Source organism: Dunckerocampus dactyliophorus, chromosome 5 (assembly GCF_027744805.1).
Source record: "Dunckerocampus dactyliophorus isolate RoL2022-P2 chromosome 5, RoL_Ddac_1.1, whole genome shotgun sequence".
NCBI lineage: Eukaryota > Metazoa > Chordata > Actinopteri > Syngnathiformes > Syngnathidae > Dunckerocampus > Dunckerocampus dactyliophorus.
In genome coordinates this window covers 1,620,122-1,646,086 of record NC_072823.1, presented here as the reverse complement: position 1 = coordinate 1,646,086, position 25,965 = coordinate 1,620,122, and the positions used below count along the sequence as shown (strand labels likewise).

The 25,965-nt window shown below is 43.2% G+C and overlaps 1 protein-coding gene across 5 annotated transcripts; it reads right to left on the bottom strand.

Moving 5' to 3' along the window:
* Positions 1–698: 698 nt before the first annotated feature.
* Positions 699–25,426, bottom strand: LOC129181196 (neuroplastin-like). Of its 5 annotated transcripts, none has more exons than XM_054776007.1 (9): positions 25,145–25,424; positions 21,720–22,067; positions 18,698–18,872; positions 18,494–18,588; positions 17,606–17,739; positions 15,495–15,768; positions 5,726–5,747; positions 1,749–1,825; positions 699–1,601 (listed from the first exon to the last, which is right to left on the bottom strand). In XM_054776007.1, exons 1-8 carry the CDS (start codon positions 25,236–25,238, stop codon positions 1,765–1,767), a joined length of 1,203 nt encoding a protein of 400 aa, XP_054631982.1. In that variant the 5' UTR covers positions 25,239–25,424; the 3' UTR covers positions 699–1,601; positions 1,749–1,764. The 5 variants fall into 5 exon arrangements, with proteins under 5 accessions (XP_054631982.1, XP_054631984.1, XP_054631981.1 ...); XM_054776009.1 differs by having other exon boundaries at positions 5,726–5,735; XM_054776006.1 differs by lacking the exon at positions 5,726–5,747 and having other exon boundaries at positions 25,145–25,423.
* Between the last annotated feature and the right edge of the window lie 539 nt (positions 25,427–25,965).

Genomic DNA, 25,965 nt, shown 5'->3' with positions numbered 1-25,965 from the left:
GAGTGATGCCGGCTCCGAGCATGCACTGCGGTACTTGGTTTGTAAAACTGTGCTGAAATGATGTGTTTTGAGTAGTTAATCATTCCCCAGAGTACTTTGGGCGAGAGGCGGGGTACACCCTGGACTGGTGGCCAGCCAATGGCAACCTATGGACAATTTAGAGTCTCCAATGAAGCTAACATGTTTTTGGAATGTGGGAGGAAACCGGAGTACCCAGAAAACCCCCCAACACACGGGGAGAACATGCAAACTCCACACAGAGATGCCCAAGGGAGAATCCAACCCAGGTCTTCCCATCTCTTGACTGGCCAACATGCTAACCACTCGGCCACCGTGCAGCCCCTTATCGCTTCCATTCATCATTTATATGCATTTCATGCATGGTCTTTTGCATGTAAAGCTATGAAAACATGCTTCGTGTTAACATTTTTGGCTCGCTGGAACCAATTAATTGGGTTTACAAGTACATCATTTCATATGGGAAAAATTGCTTCACGCTAGCCAAGCTTCCACAAGCTGGGTGTCACAATTTGGACACCCCGCACTCAAAATGACAGTGCTTTGGTGACTTTTGGCATCTGCTGCAAAAGCTCACAGGCCGCTCTGACGTATTTGCCCCGAGGGCCGCCAGCTGACAAGGTCTCCCACAGAACCGCTTGTGTGCTTGTTTGGCAAGTACGTAAGATCAACAGGCCATGTACATTTTTTGAAATGTTTATTCTTAAAAATGAATCTATATTTTGTGTCACAGGCCGTTCAAGTCCCTTCCACATCCACTGTACAGAAACCATGCAGCTGTGTAATAAAACATCTACGCTCTATGGTGCTCCTAATATAGCTTAATACTGTCACAGAAGAATGAAAAGCTGCTTAGGCAATACAGTATACAGTATTAGTTGCATAGGATAAAAGCCATGCTGTACAATACATACTGTAATTACAAAACAATGTTGGAATGATTGTAACATTTCTAAAGTAGGTTTATACAGTTTGCCATTATTGTCAACATTTAAGTGCATCATACCATTTCTATTATATCAATACGTACTGTAGCTACAGTGGTTTAATACATACAGTACATACATACATTGAACCTTGTTAGGTTTAGAGGGACACTGCAAAGCCCTTTAAATGTAATATTCGTATTATAATGATTAATTAGGTCATGATATGCAGTAGAATGATAAAATTGTACAAAACTGCCGTATCTACACTGCCGATATGTGTTTTTTTTTCCCCTCTCTAAAACCGTACAGTATAGATTATCTACATGAAGCCACTCTGAGAGAACGCAAAACATTCCTGTCTCGAATAGAGGGTCAATACCTTGCATGCCATTATCTTAAAAGTTGTAAAAGTAGCGAATAAAGACGGCGGGGGTAAATCATACACGTCAACAAACTGCATGCAGTAAGAATAGTTATGTTATCAAGCGCATATTGATTAGCATGTTGCACCCTCACGCAATGAAATCAGAAGGCATGCCTCACTCAAATTCCCTCACAAGCACACTTTTAATGGCAGATCCATTCGACTGACTGGCGTGGACTCCATTGCTGTTTACCTTCATCTGGTCAATGCATGTGTAAGCGTAGTGTACCCTGCAAATGAAACATAAGGCACATCTCATTAGAGGATCCCATTTCAGTACAAACGTCACACATTGGGCCAATGTGTGTAATTTGTCCCTACTGGCTTGTAATACTGTCCATATTTATCAGCAGCCTGGTTAATAATTGAATACTCACTCTGCAAACAGGCAGCTCAATTCGTATTCCTCTGGCGCAGGTTCTTGTCTTTGTGGTTGTTGGTTGAATTGGTTTTCCTAAAAAATTGGACAGATTTTGAAATAGGTTCAGTCAATTGCAAAGACAAAAGCCGCATCTGTTTGATTTATGTTAATAACGAGTTCAAGGAACTTCCCTTTAACGCCCTTATTTTTTTGGGGACGCGTGTGCACGTCCTGTTTGACACTCGGCCCACACCGTAATTTGAGAAGATGCAGCGGTGTGGCATTTGATGTGGAGCCACAAGCGAGAACGAATACTGAGCAGAAATGGAGAAAGAGAAATGTATTTCGATTGGTAATTTTAGATTGAAAGCCCCGGCAGATGGCTCTCTGCACAATAGCACAGTTATTTGTATCTACGGTCGCTGGGAGTTGACACGTCACGGGGTACGTCAAGTCTCAAATACCAGAGAGAGGAGCACTGCAGTTATTTTTTATTGTCATTTATACAGCGCTACCTTGGCATCCGAGTGTCCCAACTAGTGAGTGTTTTTTAGCCGTCTCTCTGCTGATTTTTTTGCTTTGAACCGCGAACTAAAATTTGGGTTACGAGTTGCTAGTCACCGGCAGGCATAGCCGAGGACAGCTACAGTGTGTTTCGGGGCCTGCCAGTGTGACAAAGGTGGAAGTGAGCGAGCGCAAACACAGCGCTTGGTGGCAGTAAAGGCTGGCGAGGGAATTCATTAGCATTATTGTCGTTATTTATTGGCTATTTCTTTATTCAATTTGAGCTTGAACTGTTGTGTTTGTCAAAGACGACAAGAATCAAAGTTGCATGTGGTGTCGTACTTTCACATCGCTGAAGTCAGAGTGTGATAAAGTGTGAGTTAAAGAGCCTTTGGAAGTGAAGTATAAGCTGTAGCTAGTGTACTGCAGTGTACTACAGTATAATCTGGACATTACTGACTCTTCTTCATACCCTGTTTTCATTTTACTGTTGTTGGGTGTGTTTTTTGGGGGGTTTTTAGGGGTGCAATTGCATCTGTATCAGACCGTTCAACACACTGTATGGAAGAAATACGCAGTTTCATATCTATTTCATCAGCTATCTGTGACTCCGTCTTCCTTAATCAAGCGCGGGCATCACAGTTTGTTGAAGGTTTTGTAGCACCAAATATGTGCTGAGGCTGACATCCCAGTAGAAAAGTTAGCTCAGCTACATCTATTTCTCAATGACTGGACAGGATGGGCCACTGATGGATTGCATCAATACATGGAAGGATGTTAGCATTTTATTCACGAACCCAAATAGCACACACTCTATAAGTGAAAAAGGTCAAAAATAAAATACACTTCATAGGGTCCGAAGAGAGTCACATTCTAAATCACGCCACAAATTGATCTATCAACATGACAAATGATTAGTCCTACCCTCAAAGTATTTTGCACGGCCATTTTTTCCAGTTTTATCTTTTATTGGACCTTTTATTGGATGCGGGACCTGACTCCCACAGGTTTGCTCCAAAAGCCAAACAATATTGTTGGTATTGCCGTAGAATCAAAAAGTACGTTCAGCAATACTTTGCTTGCATTATTTTTAATTCTTTGCTGAGCTATTTTCATAACCATATTCAATTCCACAAATTCATGTTTGTAACAAAAGCTTATTATTATAAAAAAAAGCAAAAAACAAACAAACAAGCAAAAAAAGATCGGTACCGGATCGGAACGGCAAGACTATAAAAGAAAAAAAGAAAAATTCTGATCGGAAGACAAAAACTGGATCGGGACATCCCTAACTGCGAACATTGGGCCCTCGGCACTGGAATCCCATGGCCAGTGATGTTGATAGCTTTTCAATGTAGTGACTCCCCGGGATCCACATCGGGTGATTTGAGTGGGTCCCTGGGAAATTCAATAGGTCCCCAATTTAAAAAGATGTATTTCTTTCTATTTCTTTGATTCTTCTCTTTCTTCATTTGTAGTGTTAAACTTCTTTGACGTGATAAAGAAGTGGCGTGATAAATGCTCATGCTCCGGGTGCTTCAGGACAGGAAGTGATGTCGGGGCTTCAGAAATGACTTCTAGCTCAACAGTCGCTCTTGTTAGGGATAATCGTGTCTTGTGAGATCATTCTAACCTGCAATAAAAGCCTGTTGTTCCGACGATCAAGTCTGGTGCTTGCGTGTGTAACTGAACATGACAGTAAGATTACTGACACCTAGTGACCATGCTGTGTCATCACAATATCCTTGAATGGGTCTTCTCAATGCCTTATATTTGTAGTTTTCTTCATTTTGCCATTTTTATGATAGAAAGGGCTTCATTTACACCAAAAATGTCAGTTTTTCACTAACAATAGGTCTTATTCAACCATAAAACAGCATGATTCAATTTTTTTTATTTTAAGCATGATGGAGTGAAGCCACATCATTTGAAACGTGAAATGGCGCAGGACGCCTGCATGCATGTTTGCGCTTGCTGCGCGGCTGTAAGATCATGATGATGTGTGTAAATAATAAAGCCCAGTTGTTTTTTAGCAAAAAAGGCAAAGATGCATGTGCTGTAGGTCTCCAGGTACCAACTACACTGTGCTGCATGTTCCCTTCTTTGTTGAATTGACTGGCCAGTGGTAGGCCTGTCACGGTTCATCGATAAAATGTTTAACCGAACGATAGAAAAAGAACAAGGTCGATCATTTTGACGCCTCGATAAACTGACGTGCGTATATGTACTGTATGCCTGTTCCGTTTCCTCGTCTCGCAGGAGGGTTCTGTGTGCATTGGTTGTATAGTGGAATGAATGGAGAGTGAAGCGTGGAGGCGGGGGCTAGCTACAGCACGTAGTGAATGCACAGAGTGCAAGCAGTTAGCAAGCAAACTCTAATATCAATGAAGGCACAAAAATGATGGTTTTTAAGCCGAACGCCGAATCCAGTGCGGATGTGCAGCGGGGCCTTCATCCCGGCGGTCGGCGCTTGCCGGGGCATTCGATCAGCGAAATGCGGCGGTGTGGTTCACTGCATTGCGGGGGAGGTGCAGCCTTTCAGTGCAGTTGCGGTCCAGCTTTTCGGGAGATGTCGGAGGTGTTTGGCAGTAGTTGCGAGGTGCCTGGGAGGGCGTGCATGCGCAGCTTTCCTGCTCAAATATGACCCCCCATATTAGTTCAACAACACACTACACAACTGCGACAGTCTATGTAGTGTAGCGTCACCAGGAGCACTTCCTGTTTCCCAGCATGCTTTGCTGCACTGACTGCTTAGAACTCAGAGTTGTTGGTTACTATTCTGCATTACGTGTTGGTAGTGTCTGTTTTTATCCACCTATTGCGTTGCTGTGTATAGTTCTTTTATGAAACCATGAGTAGGACTGGTATGTGAAGTGGTGACCTCCCGCAATTTCAGTGGGGTTGAGAAGTTCATTGTGAGCCGTGTTGTTACTCTGCTTGCAAAATAAAGAGTTAAAGTGCTAAAATGGGCAACTTCTGTGACTCACACAGGTACACTATACGATACTTGTGTACCATCTAGTGGTTCAAATGTGAATTAATGAAAAAAACCTCTTTAAAAAAAGGTCGAAATTATCGCTGCTTGCCAATCATTTATAGCACTATTATCGACCAGCAACATCTGCTATCGTGACAGGCCTCGCTGGTGGTACTCCATCCTGCGGTCATGTCTCCACAGCCACGGTGGAAATGCTAACAAATGAAGGTTACTTATTTTGCAAAAGGAGGTCTTTATATGAAGCGAAGCATTTATTTAAGTGGACAACACAGCTGCCGATCACCGAAGGAAATGCAGGATATACAGACTGGCGTTCATCACGGGTGAAACGTTTGTCAGTGACTGCACAGAGACTACAAATACTGTACTTATTTTAAAAAACAGCACGACACATCAAGGTATTTATGACCTGGGTTTTGTGTTGTACTTCATTCCGAGCACTAAAAACAAAAACAAAAAAACACAGGCTCTGATGTTGTGTTGGTACTTACACTGGTCCAACTGGGTCATCGTCTGAAGCAGCACAGGAAAACAAGGAGAAATGAAGACCAAAAATAAGCAAGGCAAGTAAGATGAAGGTTTTTTTGCTCACAGCACCCAAGCTGGTGAATTTGGTTAGGTTGTTTTGGCATTTCATCCACAGTGACACAGTTTAATGAGATGGAGATGCAGCCTGATGGAACAAAGCAGGGAGCATGTCCCGTGACGTTACAAATCCAATGCAGCACAGCACCACATGGACAAATGAGAAATAACACACTAAAGCAGTGTTTCCCCACACACGTGTGGCAGCCCACCGCGTATAACTTTGGAACTTGCTTCTACTTTATTTAATTTGCCGCGACCAGTTGGCCCTGGCTCATTCCACATGATACTGGGAGTGTCTGCTGCATGCAGTAGCTCATCATTCCTTTCGATGGCGTGCTAACGCTGCTTCTTAACACACCAGTACGGCAACTGCCTGTCATGCATTCGATTTTACTGTTCATAATGCAATCATCAGTTGCAATTAGCGAGAAAAAAAATGGTAATATCATCAGGTGTGACCGTGTCATACGTGGCAGCAAAACAGATTAGCATGTCTAGCCCTCGTGCTGCGCAATGCGTACCCGGAACGCAATCGGGTCAACTGGGTTGGACGCATGTGCAGAATGCGCCTACGTTTAAAGAGTCACTTCTAAAACAGCCTCCCAACATATCACATATATGAAGTACGGTTATTGACCATTTATGTTCATGCATTCAGAAATAATAACTATCACAGCATGTGACCTCGCAGAAGCGCTGTGTAAAAATTAGCTGGAGGGAGTGACGTAGGCCTAATGCGTTCCGGGTACGTATTGCATAGTGACATCCCTCTCCTCCACCTTGCTTACCCCGCCCCATCCAAACCAAAGGTCAAAAAAGTCCCCCCTTTTCACAGCCGTCTCTGGCAATGCCTGTTATGACACGGAGTGGAGAGACAGTACCGGTCAAAAGTTTTAGAACACTCCAGTTTATTTTTAGGAAAAAGCTCCATTGCGAAGCGTTAAGATGCTCTGCCTCTCTTCCATTGTTAATTCCCTCTTTTCTCCTGACATTTTTGCAGCAACAAATGACTTTCTCCAGTACGGTGCTGTTCAGCTGACCTTCACAAGGGTATAGTTCCGCAGTGTGTTCCCAACGCTACTTTTATGCGGACAGAGGAGGTGGTAAGGACTCCAGAACTTGGAACGCCTGTAGGAATGAGTTGCACCCAACCGCCAAGGCTTGATCAACCCCCACTTCTGCACAACAGCATCATTGTGATATACTGTACACATTCCTTTTCACGTTTGGCTAACCTTACCTTTTTTCTTTTAACCTCTGGCACTTCACTTACCTTTGTGCCATTTCAAGCTATTCATTGGACTTGAACCACTTGAATTTCAATAAATAACTGGAAAAAATTGGGTGTCCTAAAACTTTTGACTGGTAGTGTATTTGGAAGTTTAGGAGAAAGACCTGCTAAGGTTTTGTTTTACCCGTCACCGAGTTTTGGAAACCTCCACTGAGTTTTGAGTCATGGTCAATTGCGCAAATTAGATGTCATCCCCCCATGCAATCAAATGCCACATGTAGATTTCAGCCCTGCGGGAAACACTGCTGGATTAATAGCAAAAATCCTGCTTTCATGCACAGTCAGGAAGAGTCTGTATCATAAATCAGCATCCTTCAACATTGACTGAGGTTAGTGGGAGTATTTTGCATGCTTTTGCACTGCCGCTGCGACGACAACGCAAAATGAACACATCATTTTAACTCAGCAAACCATGTTTGAAATAGAGCAACAGGAAACAAAAGTGTCCTGGCGCTGAATGAAGCATGCGGTCTCACACTTACCACAAACACCGATTAGGTTAGGCAAATGGGGGAAAAGGGAATATGGAAGATATGACAACAATAAAATATTCAGCACAAGCTGACCTAATTTAAGGCAATGCAATTACGATATCAATTATTAACATGTCCTGCAGTCATTCAGAAGTGCGCGAGCAGTGTTACTTGACTCTGGCTCAAAGCAATACCAAAAGTTACTTAAACTAATGACTAATAATCATAACGAGCATGTTTGCTAAGTCACAGAGGTGTCACTCGATCTTCGCATGCTGCATACAGCAACCTGTGATCGGCTAAAAATTCTGTTTGTATGGCAAAGGTCAGCAAAATACCATGAATGCATCATTTATGGTCCTGCAGCAAAACGAAGGGCTCAGAAGGATGACAGACTCCCGTGTTTGTATTGGCAGCTTCTAAATGCTACTTCAGCATGCAGCAGGTCCCCGGAATACGATTAATGACCGAGAACGTCCATCTCCACAACACTGCAGTATCATATTTCTCATTCATATTAAATGCACCAAATTGTCCTGACAAGGCGTGACCTCCAGCAACAGTACTGGCCTACTGGCTCGACCTCGTCCGACTGAATTATTGAATGTGGGCACAGCCAAGTGTCAGGTGACCATGTGTAGAGAAGGAATGCACTCTGATGGTTTGGCGAGACGGCAGAGCGCAAGCCACGCCGGCCTCGCTTCCCTCTAGAACAGTGTGCGTGTGCACGCTGGAAAGCATCCTAATTGCCTGCACCGCTGCGCAGGACGCTAGCTTCTCTGTGGAATGGTGGCTGCACTACCTCACATTATAATTACCATCACTTCCACCAGCAGGGGCAGGACAGCCAAGCACGCTTGCAAATGGAAGCTTTCCAGTAGGGGTGGGAACCTCTGTGTTCCTCACAATACAGGGATCATGATAACGATTATCTCACGATATGGCGATACAGCGATTATCGATATATTGGTCTGGAAATCAATCTACGATAATCTGCGATACTACTATTAAAGAGAAAAACAGAAACAGATATTTTAATTGCAATATTCCTGGAAACAAATGAGTGTCTTTCTAACACAGTCACTATTGCAGTGCAGCATTGCAGTAACAAACCTACAGCTTATTTTAGAAACAGTGACACCATTTCTGTGTAACACTGCTGTAAAGTGCAAATGTACTGCAAGGCATCTACCTGCACATTTCCAGGGAACCAACAACATTTGATAAACAAGATTTTGGTGAAATGTTTTCGACTTGATATTTCATAGCGTGGCTCCGAAGTGTGCATCACAAAGCAAAACCCATCATTCTCGACAACACTGTACGGCTGCAGAGCCTTGCAAATACACAGAGATATGCCGTGAGTGATCGACTTTGACCTGGGGGAGTTGAAAGGGAGTTTTGCTTGAAGTAGAGCCCCCACGGTGGTCTGGCCACGGCTTTCTGGCTTACTAGCTCTGGGTGATGGCGCTGCAAGTGGCATATTTGTTGTGTTTCCAGTATACGTGACTTTTGTGAAACAGTTCTTGCCTGTAGCAAAGTCCTTCTCCAGCTTTGTTCCACCATCAGTACTGTCAAACCCGAAATGCATCCACACTTTTGACTTGTAGGCTGCCGGTGCATCTTTCAACTTCTGTTTTCTACTCGTGTCCGCCATGTTCTCTACTGTTGTGGGTTTACTTCGCTTGCCGACTTCCGCCGGCTTTTCCGCCGCTCCCACGAGGTGGCCCCCTAGCACAGTGGTCCCCAACCCCCTGGTATTTGGTACCGGGCCGCACAGAAAGAAAAAATTATTTCCGTTATTTCATTTTTTTTTAGGTTTTATTTTGAAAAGTGGCCGGATTCTCTCTGTAACATCCGTCTCACTTGACCATTACCATTGTGGGTGTGCTAACTTTATCTCATGCCGCACAGATAGACTACTACTGTATTTTGGTGTCAAATGCTGATACTACGTGGGAATGCATAAAAGTAAGTTTGGATGACTTATTGAGTGCTAATGTGCACATTTGTCTCAAGTTAATTCATGCTAGCGCATGGAAAAACTTGGCTGGAAGTTGAACTGGTGGATGGTGGGTCGCATTCATTTTGTGCTTTTATTTTGATGTTAGCCATGTCTTAGTTTTACACAATACATAATAAATAAGATAAATTTGACCGCAATAATGTACGAACCCCGCCCCCCAGTCTGCGGGAGATTTGTGGGAACACAAGCCGGTCCGTGGGTCAAAAAAGGTTGGGGACCACTGTACTAGCTGCCCTGGCTGCGCCAAGGAATTGCGCAAAAGGAACTAATGAGTGAGGCAGTTTATAGCGAACGTACGTAAATCTAAATTAGTGATACTTGGCGGGCGCATATCGATAATCGATAAAATATCGCCATATCGAGATACTGTCACACTTATACTTTCCAACGCAACAGTCTCCTGCTGGCTACATAGTGAAAGGACCCGATCTTCCTCCAATGATTTGTCCATCACTCTGATCTAGAAATAGTATAAGCTCTTAATGTACTTTGAATTGTTTGCAAACATATATCTACATGCTGAGTGTTTTATTGTGCACAATCTATAATTGTTGTTAATGCCATGCCTCTGCACTGCAGGGTTTCCTGTGCATTCATTTATCTACTTCAATTAAAAATGGACCGCCACAGACACAGTGGTGTGAAAAAGTGTTTTTGTGACCTCTTGGATGAGTCGTCATTGCGCTCTTGGGCTCATTTTGGTTGGCCGGCCACTCCTGGGAAGGTTCACCACTGTTGCATGTTTTCACCATTTGTGGATAATGGCTCTCACTGTGGTTGGCTGGAGTCCCACAGCTTTAGAAATGGCTTTATAACCTTTTCCACACTGATAGATCTCCCTTAATAATAAAAAGTTTCATTTAAAAACTGCATTTTGTGTTGAGTTGTGTTGTCATCGATTAACTTTTACATTAGTTTGATGATCTGCAACATTTAAGTGTGACAAACATGCAAAAAAACTAATCAGGAAGAGGGCAAACACTTTTGCACCACTGTATTTGCTGCTACCTTTTTTTCTTTAAAGATTTGACGGGTCTGCTCCCCCTTGCTCACATTCACATTACAGTGGTACCTCGTTTAACGTCCATCCCGGTTAGTGCATTTTTCGGCTCACATCCAAAATGTATGCAAAAATTTTGCCTTGGTTTGTGTTCGCCCACCAGGTTAGTGCGTATGCTTGGTTTGTTTATGCAGCCATCTTGGATGACACGCCAAAGACGGAATCTCGTGATACTTAGTTCACCCTTGACTATGGCAGCCTGTAAGGCTTAACGGCCAAACAATGGACCCTCGCCGTTCATGATTCCTGTCCATGCACTTTTTCATTGAGTGCGACAAACTCGAACATGAGCCGCTTTGAGTCCAAAGAAGGCTGCGAGTGACAGCAGCCTTCCAAAGAGGGTGAAGACCAGGGATGTCCTGTTCCAGAAATTACAGCACATGACCAACAATGTTGTTTGGCTTTTGTAACAAACCTCTGTGAGTCAGGTCCTAATAAAGAACCACATAAAAAGAAATTACACCTGTGAATCCTGTATTTTGTACCACAGCTCACCTCTGAAGGTTGTAACAAAACTCAACTTAAGTTTTACATCCAAAAATAAACAAGTACCATCATTTTTTTGGTGTACACACCGCTACTTTTTTCTTAACCTTTGAACCCTGCGGCTTATACAGCGGTGAGGCTAATTTACGGCTATGTTGTAATTTTGTGACATCTCCTATACTTCAGAACGACTACTAATCGTATAAATACTGTGCCGCTCGCGAGTCAGTGAGGAAACGGCAACTCCCTCTTTGGCAGGAGCCAATCACGAGCTAGTATAAGGGAACCAACAGCGAGCTTGTCAACCCATCAAAAATCGCAGAAGGTCATTACTCAAAACTAAAGTCTGACTAGGCCTGTCACGATAACAAATTTTGCTGGTCGATAATTGTGCCATAAATTAATGGGGATAATCGATAATTCCGACCATTTTTTCATTACTTGCTTTGTTGATTTTCATTAAGTGTCATGTCACATTTGAACCACCACATGGTATTCAAGTATAGTCTACCTGCACGAGTCATAGAAGCTACCTATTTTAGCACTCGGTAAAAAAGAGGTAGCTCTTTATTTTTCAACCCGAGTAACAACACGGCTCACAATGACCTTCTCTACCCCACTGAAATAGTGAGAGGTCACCACTTCACATAGAAATCCTACTCATGGTTTCATAAAAGAACTACACAAAGCAACGCACGAGGTGGATAAAAACAGACACGACACTGCCAACGTATTGTTCGATTAATCGTTTTATCGATTATCGGGACAGGCTGAAGACTGATTCATGGTGTCATTTTGGGAGCTTCCCTCTGGTGGAAACACACAGCTGAATGAATCATTGTAGCGCTCCGGCAGCCGTGGCCAATCAACTGCCTTGCTGGAAAGCAATGCATGATGGGAAGCCGTTGAAATAGTTGTTTTTTTTAATTGTAAACTTGAATTGCTATTTGTCTTGTATATTTCTGAGCTACCTTTTGAGTGTTAGTTTGCTGTGTGATGATTTTTAAGACGACACCGTGCAACAGACTTATTTTGAGTAATGACTTGCTGAGATTTCCGATGGGTTGACAAGCTTGTTGTGAGTTGTGTCACTGCTCATGATTGGCTCCTGCCGAATATACAGCTCCCTGGTCCTCACGGACTCGTGAGTGCCAAAATATGCCACTTTATGATGTGGACATGTGAGGCTTATAGTCCGGTGCGGCTTATAAATGTACAAAACCGTTTTCGTCTCTAAATTTAGTGGGTGCGGCGTAAACACCAGTGCGTCTTATACCCGGGAAATATTGTAATTTATAGGTAAGTTAAAGTGCTTTTGTTAAAGTGCTATTGCCGCCGTGCAAAATAACATTGAAAGGCACATTTCCTGTGTTAGGTGTGCGCTCAAATATTGAAGTATCTTTAGAACGCACACAAGAGAAACACGTGCGTTCATGTCTCAGATATGGAGTGTGGATGGTGGGCCACATTTTTAAAAAGTGCAGTTTTCTTTTAAAAAGCAAGCAGAGGCTGGTTTGGGCACACGTGGCGAGTATCCGAGTGATGACAAACGTGCCGTGGAGGACTTCATTCCGATTTCAACTCCTCCATCCTTCCCCTTTCTGGTTGTCTGCCAAGGGTGTCCAAGACAGGTAAAAATGATGTTAATGTAAAAATGTATTTAACAGACCTTTCTGCATAGATTTTTTGTGCAACATGAGTGCAATAAGAGGTAAAAAAAAAAATTGCCCTAAGCATTTATGTTCATTCATTTGTCAATATTTTTGCATCATTTGCTGCAAGCAAAACTCTAAATTATGAACTTACTTGCTTTCAGCATTCACACACATTATACAGACCTGATCAAAATCTTAAAACCAGGTGAAAATTTGCTAGAATTTGCATTTTGCACATTTGGATCTTAATGAGGTTTTAAGTAGAGCTACAATATGCAAAAACAAGAAGGGGGAGTGAGACAAAAAGCACTTTGAAAAAGTCATTTATTGAAAACAACAATTAAAATGAAATAGGTTGTTTATCAGCTGATCAAAAGTTTAAGACCACAGGCTATAAAAGCCAAAATCTGCTCAAAATGTTCATTTTCTGTCATGCATTCACACTGTCATGCCCTCCTGATGGTAAAGCTAAGAAGCTTTCTCTTTTTCAATGTGGTGTTATTGTGGAGCTGCATATGCAAGGCCTCTCGCAGCGTGCCATTGCTGCTGAGGTTGGGAGCAGTAAATCAGTCATTCTAAGTTTTTTTTTTTAAGATCCTGAGCATTATGGAACAAAAAAGTCAAGCAGTAGACCCAAAAAAAAAAAAAAAAATCACATCTGCGCTGAGGATCCGATTGGACACAGGGCGGGCTTCCACCTAAATTAAGGCCCTTACTGGTGCCGACTGCAGCGCAATAACCAACAGACGGCATCTGCGGGAAAAGGGTTTAAAATGCAAAAAAGTCTCCCTAAACGCCACAAAACTGCCCGTTTAGACTTTGCCAGGGAGCATCAAACATGGGACATTGAAAGGTGGAAAAAGTTTTATTCTCTGATGAGAAAAAATGTAACCTTGACAGTCCAGATGGCTTCCAACGTTACTGGCATGACAAGGAGATCCCACCTGAGATGATGTGGAGGGGGGTCCATCATGATCTGGGGTGCTTTTTCATTCAGTGGAACACCGGAGCTTCAGTTGGTGCGGGGTCGTCAAACGGCGGCCGCTTACGTGCAGATGTTGCAGCGAGCATCCCTCATGACCGAGGGCCCTCGTCTGTGTGGTAACAGCTGGGTTCTTCAACAGGACAGCGCTGCAGTTCACAATGCTGGCTTGACCAAGGACTTCTTCAGGGAGAATAACATCACTCTTGTGGACCATCCTGCATGTTCCCCTCATTTAAATCCCATAGAGAACATTTGGGGATGGATGGCAAGGGAAGTTGATAAAAATGGCCATCAGTTCCAGACAGTTGATGCCCTTGGTGAAGCCATCTTCACCATTTGGAGCAATGTTCCCACTAGCCTCCTGGAAACACTGGCATCAAGCATGCCCAAAGCCATTTTGGAAGTGATGAACAAGAACGGTGGAGCTCCTCATTACTGAGTCCTACTGAGAACATTTTTTGTTTTGGTTTGGAGAGTTTTTTGTCATTTTTTGATGGTCTTAAACTTTTGATCAGCTGATAAACAGCCTATTTCAGTTTAATTGTTGCTTTCAATAAATGACTTTTTCAAAGTGCTTTTTGTCTCACTCCCCCTTCTTGTTTTTGCATATTGTAGCTCTACTTAAAACCTCATTAAGATCCAAATGTGCAAAATGATAATTGTAGCAATTTTTCAACTGGTCTTAAGATTTTGATCAGGAATGTATTATGAACGGCTATTTTACTTCTTATTCCGCCTCAATTTTTGTCCCCCAACTCCTCCTCCAATTCTTAACCAATTCAAACAAATCCAGCATCAAAATTTCCACTTAAGATGTGTGCTACCTATTCAGACTTTTGAAAACATTCCCACATTTAGTGTCATTTCCTATTTTCGGTGAAACCCAAAAGGTATCCGGTTTGATTGTTGTTTATGCATTCATCATGTTATATGAAGTTATATAACATTAAACACGTAGTATTCACAAATATTTCTAGAGCAGTGCAGCAAAGCATGATGGGAAGCAGCATGTGCAAGGAAGAGTTTGCGGACAAAAAATGAGGCAGAAGAACACGACTACTACCCCCATTCTGGTGAGTCTGCAAAGGTTGCATAGCTCCGCTGGAAGAGTGCTTCGTTTACTCTTACTTTCATTCTACGTTTTACATTATTTCCACAGCATTTCAGTCCAGCTCCAGCTTTCAGACAGCTCTTATAGTCATTCTACTTTGCGACTTTCAGACATTTTCAAACTATTTCAGTTTCGCTTCAGCTTTTCAGCATTCACACGCTATGTCTACTGACATTGCCTCATCTAGTGGTCTACAAAATGTGTTTTTTTTTAATGTTTGGATGTCTGGAACCGATGAATTTAAGTTACATTATTTTGTATGGGAAAACTATCCTTGTTTAGGGTCCGGTTTTGGCTTTCGGCGGACCTTCTGGGACGGATTAACGACACTAAGCAACGCACCACTGTATAATGATCAGTCTAAATGGGTTGTTGTTAACAGTCCATCCAGTAGGTGGCATCATAACTGCACAGTCAGAAGCACCTCAGCTGCAGCCACATGCCGTACTAAAACTGCTGTGACTTTGAGTGTGTGCCTTTAACAGGTGGTACCTGGTGAGTGCGTGACTCCTCACTTCTCCTGGTTTCTGTTTAAAACAGTGGCAGGATAAATGGGTTTGAAAAGAGCTCCAAAACATGACTTACCGTCTTGTAGATCCTCAGGCTTCTTACGTTTCTCATAAACAACGATGATGATAACCAGGATGATGATCTCGGCCAAAACCCCCAAAAGAGGCCATAAGGGGGCCAAATGGCTGCGGACTCTCAGCACGGAGCTCTCGTCGCTGCTGCCAATCAAGTTGGTGGCGTTACACTGGTACTCGCCTGGGTCTAAGTTAATGTCCAGGTTGACAATGCTGAGCTCAGTGTAATTGTCTTTGCTGCTGATGAAGAACCGTCCAGATGAGTTGTCAATTTCCTGTCAAAGAAAAATGAATTGCTGTTGTTTTCATAACAATATGGCACCATCGCATTTCAGTACATACTTCAAGATTCAAGAGTTTTATTGTCATATACACAGTAAAACTGGTGGTTATACTATGCAATGACATTCTTGTTCTGTTCATTCTCCCAAAAAAGAAAGAAAGACAACACAAGAAAATGAATAAGAACATAAGAAACATAAATACCAATAAATTAAGCAACAACAACAGAAGAGACATGAATACAAATAAATAATACAAATAAATAAATAAATAAAGTGCTATGAGTGTGTGCGTGTGTTGCGTGCGGCGTGTGCGAGTGCTTCGTTGAGAAGCCTGATGGCCTGTGGGTAAAAGCTGTTTGCCAGCCTTGTGGTCCTGGACTTCAAACTCCTGTAGCGTCTGCCTGACGGTAGGAGTGTGAAGAATGATACTTTGGTTTTAAGGTCACGGTTTGATTCACTTTCGGTCAAGTAAGGAAACAAAAGTGTTAATGTTTTATAATAATTAAAATGGCGACAGGTAATTCTTCAATAAATAAAATAGTCACACTTGACAGTAAGGTACACAAAAATACAGTAGTTACCCAGGAACTAATGAGCAACTAATGACCAAAGCACATACATTTAGACTAGTTACTGAGGAACTAATGACCAAGGCACATACATTTACACTAGTTACTGAGGAACTAATGACCAAGGCACATACATTTAGACCAGTTACTGAAGAACTAATGACTAAGGCACATACATTTAGACTAGTTACTGAGGAACTAATGACCAAGGCACATACATTTAGACTAGTTACTGAGGAACTAATGACCAAGGCACATACATTTAGACTAGTTACTGAGGAACTAATGACCAAGGCACATACATTTAGACCAGTTACTGAAGAACTAATGACTAAGGCACATACATTTAGACTAGTTACTGAGGAACTAATGACCAAGGCACATACATTTAGACCAGTTACTGAAGAACTAATGACTAAGGCACATACATTTAGACTAGTTACTGAGGAACTAATAAGGAACTAATGACTAAGGCACATACATTTAGACTAGTTACTCCGGAAGTATTGAGGAACTAATGACCAAGGCACATACATTTAGACTAGTTACTGAGGAACTAATGACTAAGGCACATACATGTAGACTAGTTACTGAGGAACTAATGACTAAGGCACATACATGTAGACTAGTTACTGAGGAACTAATGACTAAGGCGCATACATTTAGACTAGTTACTGAGGAACTAATGACTAAGGCGCATACATTTAGATTGATTGATTGATTGATTGATTGATTGATTAAAGTTTAACACACTCAAAGTCACAGCGGTTTTAGTACGGCATGTGGCTGCAGCTGAGGTGCTTCTGACTGTGCAGTTATGATGTCATGTCTGCCGTGTGGAACGGAACCGCCGACACATGCCACTAAAAGTATCTTGTGGCGGTAGCATGTTAAAAAGCTTTCATTTAACACGGCATTTGAAGAACAAACATTTCTGTGGTGAGTTTTGGAGGCTCACGGTGTGATCATCAGTCAGACGGCGGCTAACGGAAACGTGGCTGCCAAACATGCCTTCACACTCATACCACAGTGTGGGCAGCAATGGACGCAAGGTGGGTGATGTGTCTTGCCCAGGGACGCAACGACAGCGACTGCGTGGAGCGGGCGAGGGTCCACCTGCCAACCTTCTGGTTTCTGGACGACCCGCTCTGAGCCACCGCCCAAACTAAACTACCGTTTAGGCTGGTAATGAGTCACTCGTCACTGACATAATATGAAAACATATCTCATGCAGAAATAGTAACACACACACACCATACCCTATAAATGCCGTTGTCAAGTTTGCGCCAGGTCCAAGCGGGATGAGGGTAGCCCACCGATTTACAATAAAGCAAAGCACGCTGGCCCTCGTTCCGGTTCTCACTCCGCTTGTGGCCTGTAATCTCAGGGGCAGCTACAAGGAAAATAAAAAAATCACAGATGAGTAAAAAAGAAATGCAAAGGGACAGGTTGAAATAATAATGCTATTCATGGGAACCACCTTCACCTAGGAGGCTGTGTTTGTGAGCCCAGATTGTCCAGTTTGTTAACGACTAAGATAGTCGTAGACAAAATCTACCAATCCCATTTCAACTAAACTCCAGCAAAACAAAACAAATAGTGAAGATAAGGTCTACAAGGGTGGTCGTTTGGCCTCGGAAGAGGTCAGAACTGAATTTGGATGAGTAGGATGAAGTTTTCAGACCTGGAAAACCTAAAAAATTGGGCCTGTGGCTGAATAGAAGCAGCAGGACAGAGTAAAAGAAAAATAGTACACTGATGTATACATATTCTCGGTTTTAGAGTGCTCCCTCTGAGGTATGACCAAACTAATTGAAAAAACACAACAGCCGGTCAGCTGGTCCGTACAACCATCTTTGAAATGTGCTAATTTCCCTCCATAGCAACGTGTGTGCGGCTGCAACCAGATTCTGTCGTCGGGACATAATCCCCGTGCATCACACAAACAAGACACCATCTGCTGCCACTGAGCTGGCCACTGGTTGGACGGGAGGTGTCAAGGGCGGCGGCTGTCCATGAGCCGCCAAAACGCCCTTGCACGACAAGCCCACATGTACTTGAGCCTCACAGTTTTATTGGCAATATATGCAATGTGGCCTTGGAAAAGAAGACCAGGAGAACTGCAGCTCGCAAATCAAACACCACACCTTTCACTTCAATGGTTGTGTTGGCGGCAGGAGATATCCCGAAGGTGAAGACGCACATGTATACCCCAGCATCATCTCCTCTTGGTTTGTTCAGCCTGCAGACGAGAAGCACACCTCAAGTGAAGCCACGCTAAGCCTCTTTTTTTAGCATATGCATGTGCACAGACATGCTTCATTTCCAAGGAGCGAGGCAGAGGGTCTTACTTGTACTCGGTATTCCTATTTGGGCTGCGAGTTTCTGGGATCTCCTCTCCGTTTTTCATCCAGTAGCTCTCCAGGAGGGGATTGTCGCTGCTGGTCAGGTTACACTGAAGAGCGAAAGGGGGACTGTGGCCTTCCACAGGAAGGGAAGTGTGCTCAGAGGCACCGATTGATGGCTCTGGAAGAAAGACAGGGATCAGCCCGGGCAAGATGTCACGCAGACTTGAAATGTGGGCTACGATGGTGTTGTGAAATATGTGACGGAGGCTTCAGATGAGCACACAAGCAGACCGCAAAGTGCAGTCATTTTGTGCAGAATTAACGGGAGACTAGGGACGAGACAAACGTACGCTGACTGCTGATTCAAGTGAAAGAGCAAACTATCATACTGATTATATGACAGAAAGAGGTGTGAAAAAGGTTCTTAATGGACTACAAACAGGCCTGCCACGATAAAGTTTGCCGGACGATAGTTGTCCTACAAATTAAGCGATAAGCGACATCGTCAACGTTATTTTGAGACAATTTTTTCCTTAAGGTAATGATCATATGTGGAATAAAACCATATCAAAAGCAATTAACTTTCATTTCTGAAGAGTATTTAACTCATTCAATCCCAGCCACTTTTCTGGCCATTTTAGACGATTTTGACTGATTTTCCAAGGCACACAGAATATTGTGTTCTACGGCTGTACAAACATGGAACCTACCAAAAGCAAGATGAGACGTCTCGTCTTTCATCATAAGGGAAAAAATTGGTTTCTACTTTTTCCCGCTCTTTAGTAATTGGCAGCAGAACATAGGTAGATTTCAGGAAAATATCAGTTCCCGTGGGGGTTGGGGGGGGAGAGAAAAGCAGCCTTTTGTGAAAAGATACATTTGGTTCATAACTTTTCTTGCTTTTGTGACAGCTCAAATATCGAAACAACTATACCACATCAGAATCAACGCAAAATGGGGTTGTTTTACATCAAAATAACAATTTATTTGCAAATATTATACCATGAAGTATTTACAATTTTCACATTTAAAACTGTGTGCACGCGCGTGCAAGCGTTAAAATTCTCCCTACAACGTGTAACCTTCTGCACGCTACACTCCTCCACGCCCTCTCACTTCCTCCTTGCCGTCCAGCATACAAAAGATCCAAGCCGAGCGCTTATCAAAATGCATTTCTGCCGTGGCTTAAAACTGCTCTAACAGTGACGTCTTTTATTGTGCAGTTGCATCATCACCTCTTTTTGCCTATCGTGCAAAAAAAAAAAAAAAAAAACGTAAAATACATACAAATACATCTTGAGAACAAGTGTCCGTGTTTATAAAAACGTATAAATACATCTTTGGTATTGAATGGGTTAACATTGTACTTGGAATGTTGAGAGCTTTCAAGTAAAAATAAATTAAACAGCAAAAACAAATTTAAATAAAATGGACTCGTCTGTTTTAGCAAAAATTGCACTTAAATAAAAATCACAATCTGATTTTAAAGTAGTTATCGTTATTTTTTTTTTAAAAACTGACAAAAAAAAACAGGAAATACTAGTTGGGTCATGTTTGCTGCACGGTGGCATGTTGTACTTCAATCACTGAAGCGTAAGTTCCAGTGTTTTCTATTATTTATTTCATTGTCTTTATCATGTCACAAAATGACAACGCGCAAACGGTCTACACAACAGGCACCAAGAAAGTATTGAAACACCACGCACAAAGCCAGCAAGTACTGCTAGCACGTAGCGCGCCTCTCCTCACTGGGACAAAGAGACTGAATGACTGACCGGAGGGGGGGGGGGTTCACTCACTCCGTTCAGGTGTTGAGACAGATGCACAGAGTGAACTCGCTTGTCACCCAGCCTGCTTGGCAGAAAGAGAGGAGGAAAACAAACACGCATTCACACGTCAATATATAGATGCCGGCAAAATGATCCAGTTCCTTTTTATTTATCGTGCAGTCAATTGATTTCCCGATTACCGTGACAGGCCTTACTACAACTCAAGCCTAAAGTGACAAACTGTAATTTGTCAGTTAGCGCTGCAATCAAGCAGTAGCTTAGCGATAAAATCCACAATGCTGCTCAATGCTGAAAACCATGCAAAATCCTGATTTGAGCGCTTGTAACCTGCTTAATCCTGATTATCTTGTTTGTACATGTAGACACCGGTGAACCTCTTAATGTGAATACTCACCACATAAGACACACTCACTCTATGTCTACACACACACTTTTAAGATTCAAAACTACCGAAATACTGTTCAGTTATTATGGTCAGTATCTCTGCAATGCATTACTTCAGCTGTGGCTTCATATGCAGGGCCCTTTGATTTCCGTGGACGGAATTGGCCAATAAAAACAGAATTTACTGTTAACCGCGGAAAGTGACATAATGGGAATGAAACACAGGCCCGTCACGGTAACAAACTTTGCTGGGCAATAATTGCACTACAAATTATCATCGATAATCGATTTTATCGACAACATTTTTGGACAACCATTTTTTTTGGACAACCATTTTTTCCATTATGTATGGCATATATTTTAAACAACATACAGTATATACAGGCAACTTTGTTTCAAGCTAATGTCGCTCACATGGGTACGCTATACTTGAATACCATCTAGTGGTTCAAATGTGAATTACACCTCTCGTGACAATAATGAAAAAAAATGGTCTCAAAAAATGTTGTCGATAAGATCAGTTCTCGACGACAATTTGTAGCGCCGTTATCGACCAGCAAAATTTGCTATCGTGACAGGCCTAGCCCTACATATGATGGACCTACATGCTGTCACTAGATAAAGGGGAAGGCTGTGGGTGAGGTGATTTGGGCTCCATGGGGGCACTAGATGCAAAACACAACTGACCTCTGCTTTGAGAAAGAGAACATCCTACTCTAGAAGGGATGACAACACCTACGGAGGGAGATAAGGGGCCTCTGAAGAGGTTCCAGGGGAGGCTGCATCTCACAGGAGTTACATGTGGTTTCTATCATGAGGGGGAGGACACTTCTGCTACAACGACCACTCACTCTGCAGCACCGTAATTGTGGCCTGTGCTCGGATCCAAGTGATGGCGGGATTAAGGTGCAGGTCGTTACGTCGCGGGTCATTGCTGGCTCTGCACTCGTATGTCCCGATATCGTCCAGCGTTAGATGCGAGACTCCCAGCACGCTAACCGCATTGACACCGTAGACCGTGCTGATGGATACCCGCCGCTTACGGGCGCCGTCCCACAGCTGCCGGAAGGAATCGGCTCGGTTGATCTCCGAGTACCACCACTGGATTTCAGGGGTGGGGCTACCGATGACGTCGCAGTACAGCTCAAAGGTGTCTCCGGTGAGCTTCGTTTCAGAAAGGGGTGATTTCACAAAGCCCGCTGGCGGTGGCGGTTTAGAAGGGGTAGCATGCACAAGGATGAGCCCACAAAAAGAAAATCAGAACAAAACAACATACATTTAAATACATTTGCAATGTGGTCAAACCAACATGAGTCACTAAAGGGAGAAGAGAGAACAGAGTCAACCTCAGAACAAGCAGCGCCGTTATGATTAGAGCATGTGCACTATTTCTGGGAAGCTTTCATTCAATTCAGCTGGGATGACCCCGCAAGGCTGCGCTCATTTGGTCGTGTTCAAATAATGACATCATGCATCAAAACTGGTGTCAGGACTCAAATGCAAAACTCCCCTAAATGACCTTGTCGTAATGCATAAATCACGCCTGATGAAAATATCAGCGTTGGGGTAAAACGATTATTCAGTGATGCAGTGCCAACATTGAGTAAAGTGTGGCATTAATGAAACATCTCAGAGATGGGGTCCGCACACACACACACACACACACACACACACACACACACACAGGGCTGCCGTCAAAGCAGTGCTCTATAAGCACTGTGGAGCCTACAATGGATTGTAAGGAGATTTATAGAAGATGCATCTCCAGTTCTCTGGGGGGGTGTGTGGGCACATGGTGATAGACCCTCCCCTCCTGCCCTGTTTCCATAGTAATGCTCTACAGCAACAAAAGTAGGAGAACGCACAGCCAGCGAGGCCAGTGGTAGGCAACCCGTGGCTGCAGAGCCGCATGCCTCTTGGTTGTGGCTCCTTCTGGTTGTGAGCAATTATTTAATAAAACAACTGATTTGGAGTTTGAAGTGAAACTTGAATAGTGAATTTAAAAAAAAATGTTTATCATGAATCAATTAGAATATGCGTCACATCCAGGTCGATGGCTCGCGGCTTTACCTGCACGTGGCTTCTTGAGCGCGCGGTAAGCTAACCATGAATGCATCAAAAAAGACATAATTCATTAATACTGGTAACAAATGAGAGCCTGTAGTCTTGTTTCTAATCCGTCTAGCTGTTTAATACTGTCGTGGTGTCAATCTAGCAAAATTTGCGCTAATTGGCGGCTAAAAGTGACATCTTACTGAAAGAAGAAAAGTTTCTACATTTGTTTACTTTTTTTTAAAATGCCAAGCTGCAACTACATGTTTTTTTGTGATATTATTTTTTTGGTTTCATTTTACACCAGTTAATACAGGGAGGACTCAAGCTGCACTTCTGCTTGCTGTGTTATGTTGTACAAATGTAAGACGACTACAACTCGTGTTACGTTTGGGGCGCCTGACTATTTTTCTTGAGCGTAAGAGGGGACTGAATGGCTCTTTTGATAGTAAAAGACTGCCAACCCCTGAGGTACGCCATAAAGCTCATCTCAGAGAATTGTGTTTGCATTATGGTGATGGTCGGGTATTGACCGAGTCGTGAAAATTTATGCTCAGCCGTGGACACCCCCTTGTAGTCAGGATGGTACAATCTTGATCCCATGTAGGCCTGTCATCATAATCAATAAAACAATTCATCGAACGATAGAAAATAACAACATCGATCATTTTGACGCCTCGATAAGAAACATTTAAGTGTGACAAACATGCACAAAAATAAGAAATCAGGAAGGGGGCAAACATTTTCTCAAACCACTGCAGGCTAACACCTAAAGGTGGTGCCTGACCCTCTTAACATAAAACTGCTGAGACAGACCCTGCCACCTCGGATGTGCCAAACATGCCGGGTGAGCAGCGTGGCGGCCACTCCACGCCAATGTCATGTGCACCTCTAAAATCCAGCTGATAAAACATTTGGATTTTTATGTGTGCTTGACATGCTACATTATTATTACCGTCATTGTCAGACAATGAGTAACGTGTGCAAAAAAAGCATCATGGCGTATAGCGGAACGAGAAACAGCTGAATTGTTAATAGTGAGTAATAATACAACAAAAACTTGTCTTTAAATATGGGTAAAAAAATTGCATGCACATGCGTCACGGCCGTGATGCAAATTCGATGATGACGTTCCCCCACCATCTCCACCACAAATACTGTCAATTACAGTCCGTGTCTCGTACGGAGTAAAAGGTGTAACACAAAAGCCGTTTATTCACGCTGCATTGTTTTGTGTCGTGTCGCGACAAATTATTGAGAACAACATTTAGTGGCACGATGCGCGGTTTGCATATTACAGCCTTGCCGTGAACAAACAACTCTTGCCGCACACAATCATGTGACAAACCTCCGTGTTGTGGGACTGCACACAGAAAAATTCAACCAAGCACTGTATGAAAGGCCGCTGTGTCACGACCAAGCACTGAAACCGTGATCTTAACGCTTTAGCATCGTGCGCAAAAGTGCAAACCGGAGAAGAAACAGAGGGGGGAGCACGTTTGCTGAATACAAGATGGCCAGTGCATACCAACACCGTGTCAGGTGCAGAATTTCCTCGTGCCAAGAGACACACAAACTCACTTGTGGCCGAGGCTGGGTTGCACTGCCCTGATCTGACTAGTTCGGGATGGGGGCGGGGGCACCAGATTTACGAGCATTGGGTCATTTGGACTGACAAATCAATGTGCTTGTGCAGTGCCTATCTGCAAAGAGTTAACAGATTCACTGTAGGAAGGACATGAAAGCCATGGATCCCAGTGCAGCATCTCTATGCTAAAAATAGAAGCATGCAGCAAAATGGATTGATGCTATTTACAGAGCTGCACTTCTTCAGACCAACAAGTATACACCTACTCATCTATTGGTGCGTGTCTGCGTGCAGCTTCAATGTAACGTAACGTGTATCGCCATCCCATCCGATAGCTGCTGAGAGGAACTTGTCCTTGGCGCTCGTTTCTGTATTCAGCGCCACAATTTAAGAAAAGGGACATTTGGGGGGGGACATCACACAGGACATTGTGTGGCCTCCACAGCTTATTCACCTTTCATCGATACTCTGAAAGCCTCCATTTTTGGATGCACAGCCGCTGATCTTCGTGAAACCTGGGGGAATTACCTTACGGCTCGGCAGGTGGAGGAAAAATGTGCCAAAATGACGTCTATCATCAACGGCGACGTCGCCCTAGAAAACCGCTCTAATCAAACGGGGCAGCTAATTTCCTACCGTTTTGCGAAGACACGGTGTGCAGCATCAGGGCTCCAAGTATCACCGCAGGGAGAGACATGACTGCGGCTCGACGGTTCCCGGATATCATCATGGTGTGTGAGAGTTCAGATGATATTATGACTGCGCTGTGGGGAATCACCGATGCTCCACGCACTCCAGAAGGAGAGGGCAGTGACGCCGGCGGGACGAGCGGGAGCGCTCAGTGTGACTGCAGCTGAGTCTGACCACCCGCTTGTCTTCCTCCGTCTGCATCAAGGAACGCTGACCCCACCCCCACCTTTTAGCTGCGCTTCTTATCTCAAGTCTCGCGAGCTCTCAAAGGGGCGGGATTCCATCTAACTTTGCTAGCTAGAAGTGGCTACTAGTTGAGATGGACGATACCGGATTTTTTAAATTCCGATACGATTACTTTTTTGCATTTTTTTCCATACCAACACCAATTGTAGTCTTTTTTTAAAACACATGACAAATACTGGCCTGAACAACGTTAATGTTTATTTTTTTATAACATAATCGTCAAATTGCAACATAAATTGTTTGTTATGGCAAAACTGCACTTTTTTTGGAATTTTGCCCGTGAGAGCCCCATAAACACACAATCATTGGGCCGACTCCTACCACTACTATTACTTACTGTGTACTATATTATATTTGTAGCTATATTTTGTATATTTATATTTTATTTTTCTTCATTTCTAGATCGATCCATACTGAATTCAAGGATCCAGGAGCTGATACAGTGGTGTGAAAAAGCGTTTGCGCCCTTCCTGATTTATTATTTTTTTGCATGTTTGTCACACGCAAATGTTTCAAATCCA

What these genes read in the sequence shown, in the direction of transcription:
- LOC129181196 (XM_054776006.1), bottom strand. Translation starts at nt 25,238, where the DNA reads ATGATGATATCCGGGAACCGTCGAGCCGCAGTCATGTCTCTCCCTGCG. An exon ending in CACCGTGTCTTCGCAAAACG is followed by an intron (nt 22,068 to 25,144) that starts GTAGGAAATTAG and finishes CGCCACCGCCAG; the next exon opens with CGGGCTTTGTGAAATCACCC. An exon ending in CACAATTACGGTGCTGCAGA is followed by an intron (nt 18,873 to 21,719) that starts GTGAGTGGTCGT and finishes TCTTTCTTCCAG; the next exon opens with AGCCATCAATCGGTGCCTCT.